The sequence below is a fragment of the Nothoprocta perdicaria genome, unplaced genomic scaffold, assembly GCF_003342845.1.
Source record: "Nothoprocta perdicaria isolate Ctin4 unplaced genomic scaffold, notPer1 scaffold_9, whole genome shotgun sequence".
In the NCBI taxonomy this organism is placed as follows: Eukaryota; Metazoa; Chordata; class Aves; order Tinamiformes; family Tinamidae; genus Nothoprocta; species Nothoprocta perdicaria.
This window is the reverse complement of record NW_020456198.1, coordinates 5,937,052-5,939,954: the sequence shown is the minus strand read 5'-3', so window position 1 is coordinate 5,939,954 and position 2,903 is coordinate 5,937,052. Positions and strand designations below refer to the sequence as shown.

General features: G+C 74.8%; 2 protein-coding genes across 2 annotated transcripts in view; both read left to right on the top strand.

Annotated features, from left to right (window-relative positions):
* Positions 1-2,299, top strand: part of LOC112958698 (laminin subunit beta-2-like) — a 16,010-nt gene extending 13,711 nt beyond the window's left edge. Inside the window, exons 26-32 of the mRNA XM_026052617.1 lie at positions 25-88; positions 332-476; positions 560-767; positions 859-1,000; positions 1,532-1,708; positions 1,777-1,933; positions 2,013-2,299. Coding sequence (XP_025908402.1) covers positions 25-88; positions 332-476; positions 560-767; positions 859-1,000; positions 1,532-1,708; positions 1,777-1,933; positions 2,013-2,146 — 1,027 coding nt within the window. The 3' untranslated portion in view covers positions 2,147-2,299. The remainder of the gene's footprint in view (positions 1-24; positions 89-331; positions 477-559; positions 768-858; positions 1,001-1,531; positions 1,709-1,776; positions 1,934-2,012) is intronic.
* Positions 2,300-2,801: 502 nt separating this feature from the next.
* LAMB2 (laminin subunit beta 2) overlaps positions 2,802-2,903 on the top strand; it is an 11,258-nt gene continuing 11,156 nt past the window's right edge. The window contains exon 1 of the mRNA XM_026052616.1: positions 2,802-2,816. Within this exon, the coding sequence (XP_025908401.1) occupies positions 2,802-2,816 (15 nt within the window). The remainder of the gene's footprint in view (positions 2,817-2,903) is intronic.

Sequence of the window (2,903 nt, the reverse complement as noted above, 5' to 3'; positions counted from 1 at the left end):
CGTGGCCGCGCGCGCCCTCGGCAGCGCCCACAACGCCTCGCGGCAGCTGGATGAAGCACTGGGGCAGCTGGGCGCCGCAGCGCACAAGGTAGGGGCGGCATGGACCGCGAGGAGCAGCCCCACGTGTGTCCCCCGGGCATGGCCTGGCCCGGCGTGTGCCCCACGGCACATCTGTGTCCTTGCTGTCCTTTGGATATACTCGCCTTGCCCTTGGGGGTACCCTTGTACCGCCTCCTCGTGCCCCCTTGCTCACGTCCCTGCTGCGCCTGCTCTGCGTCCCTCTTGTGCCCTTTCCGTGCCCCCTCCCACGTCCCCCGGTGCCACCCCGCAGATGCAGGAGGTGCAGGAGCTGGCGCGGGGCGCGCGCAGCTGCGCCGAGGAGGCGCTGGGGCGCTCGCAGGCCGCCCGCACGCGCACCGAGAAGGCCACGGCGCAGCTGCGCGACTTCATCCGCCGCATCAAGGCCTTCCTGGCAGGTCGGGCCGGGTGCAGGGCGGGCGCCAGGCGCGGGGCAGCGTGGCACCGGTGCTGAGCACAGCACTGTGCCCTGTCTCCGCAGAGGAGGGAGCCGACCCAGGCAGCATCGAGCTGGTGGCCCGGCAGGTGCTGAACATCTCGCTGCCCAGCAGCCCCGGCAGGATCCAGGAGCTGCTGCAGCAGATCCAGGAGAGCATCGCGCAGCTGGACGGCGTGGACGCGGTGCTCAACAGCACGGCACAGGGGCTGGCCGCGGCGCGCAGCCTGCTGGCGCGGGGGCAGGAGGCCAGGCGAGTGCCCGCGCAGGCGCCCGCGCGGCCCAGCATTCCCGTCGGAGAGCAGCCAGCACCAGGACGGGGGCTGGAGCCGGTGTCTCCGCAGGGAGCGTGCGGAGGGCGTGCGGGATGAGCTGGCGGGCACGCAGCGGGCGCTGCGGGTGGCGCAGGCCCAGGCGGCGGCGGCCGGGACCGCCTTGCAGAGCGCCAGGGACGGCATCCGCGCAGCCGAGAGCCGTGCCAGGGAGGTGCGGGAATGCCGGGGGTGACGGGGCTGGGGCTTCGCGTGCACTGGGAATACTGGGGCCGTGGGCACTCCAGGGACCAGGGGTAATGGGGCTTGGGGGCTTGGGCTTCGCGTGCACTGGGAATACTGGGGCCACGGGCATTCCATTGGTGGGGACTGTGGGCATGCACGAGCAGGACTGGTGTTCTGGGCATGGCAAGGGGGTAGGGCCGGCAGCATGGGTACACGGGGGTAATGGTACCATGGGTACAGTGGGGTAAATGGGGCCAAAGCCTAGGGCGTATTGGGGTAATGGGGCCGGTGCCATGGGGATATTGGGGGACTAACATGGCAAATGCCATGGGTGTGTTGGGGTAGCAGGCCAGTGCCACGGGTGCATTGGGGGAATGGGGCCCATGCCATGGGCACATGGGCCGTGCTGTGCGCATGCCGGGGGGTGCCCCAGGTGCGCTGGGAACACCAGGCTGGGTGTCAGGCATGGCCGGGGGCTGGGTGGCCGTGCGCGCCCGCAGCCGGTGCCCCGCTCGCCCAGGCGGAGCGCAGGCTGCAGGCGCTGCAGGGGAAGCAGCAGCGGGCGCAGGAGCGGCTGCGGGAGCTGGCACAGCGCGTCGCCGCCGTGCAGCAGCAGAGCCGCGACAGCCGCCGCTTGGCGCAGCAAGCCGAGGGCCGGGCGCAGCTCGCCACCGCCGCCGCGGGCACGCTCAGCCAGGTGAGGCCGCGGGGCAGAGCCGTGGGGCACCGCGGGGACCTGGCCTCACCGCGCCGCTCCGCCGGCAGGACCTGGTGCAGGTGACGCAGCGGTACCTGCTGCTGAAGGGCCGGGTGAGCGAGCTGCACGGCGTGTCCCCGGGCGCGCGGCAGCGCGTGCTGCACATCACGCAGCAGGCCCAGCACCTCCTGGACAAGGCCAACAGCAGCAAGAGGAAGCTGGAAGGTAGGGGCGCCGCGCGGGGCCGAGGGGCGCGTGGCGGCGGGTCTGCGCCCAGGCCCCCACGCTGCCCGCCCGTCCCCAGAGCTGGAGCAGCACTTCGGTGCCAACGAGCAGGCCATGGCGGCCAAGGCGACGCGGCTGCAGGCGCTGGAGCGGCGCGTCTCGGGGCTGCTCCAGGAGATCCGGGAGAGGGCCAACGCTTACGCCACCTGCTAGGGCACCGCGGGGCTGCCGCTGGCTGCGGGGGGGGCATCCCCGGGCCCCCCAGCCTACCACTTGGGGGGCCAGCCCGGCCCCACGCGGGATGTATTTCCCGCATTGTCCCACGCTCTGCCAGCTGCAGCTGGGGTAGTGGGTGCACTGCAGGGGGGTGAGGGCTCCGGGCCCCCCCGCCTGCGTGCTGGGCCCCCTGCCCATGCGCCCTCAGCCCCCTGCCCGGGGAGGGTGCTGCCCTGCGCCCCCTTGCCCGCGGGCTCCCTCTGGCATCGCGGCGCCTCCAAATAAAGCCCCGAGCAGCGGTCGCGCCGTGTCCCGTGTCTCGCTGCGCGCCCGGAGGTCGCGGTCGGGGGTCGGGGAGGGGGGCCCGGGGCCGGGCGCTGCCCCCCGCCCGGCCGCGCGCGCGGCCGCCGCTCCGGCGGGATCCGTCCCGCACTTTCCGCGCAGCCCCGGGCGCAGCGCCCGCAGCCAAGTTTGGAGGGGGCGGCTCGGGGGGGCGGGCGCGGGACGCGGACACGGGACGGGAGGGAACGGGACGGGACGGGAGGGGACGGGAAGCGGCGCCCGGGCACCTGCCGAGCGCCCTCCAGCCCCGCCGAGCGCCCCGCGGGCAGCGCCGCCGAGAGCGCCCCGAGAGCGCCCCGAGAGCGCGGCCATGCGCGGCCCCCGCGCCCTCCTCCTCCTCCTCCTGCTCCTGCTCCTGCTCCTGGGCGGTGAGTGCGGCCCGCCGCGGGTCCCGCGGGGCTGCGGGGCCGGC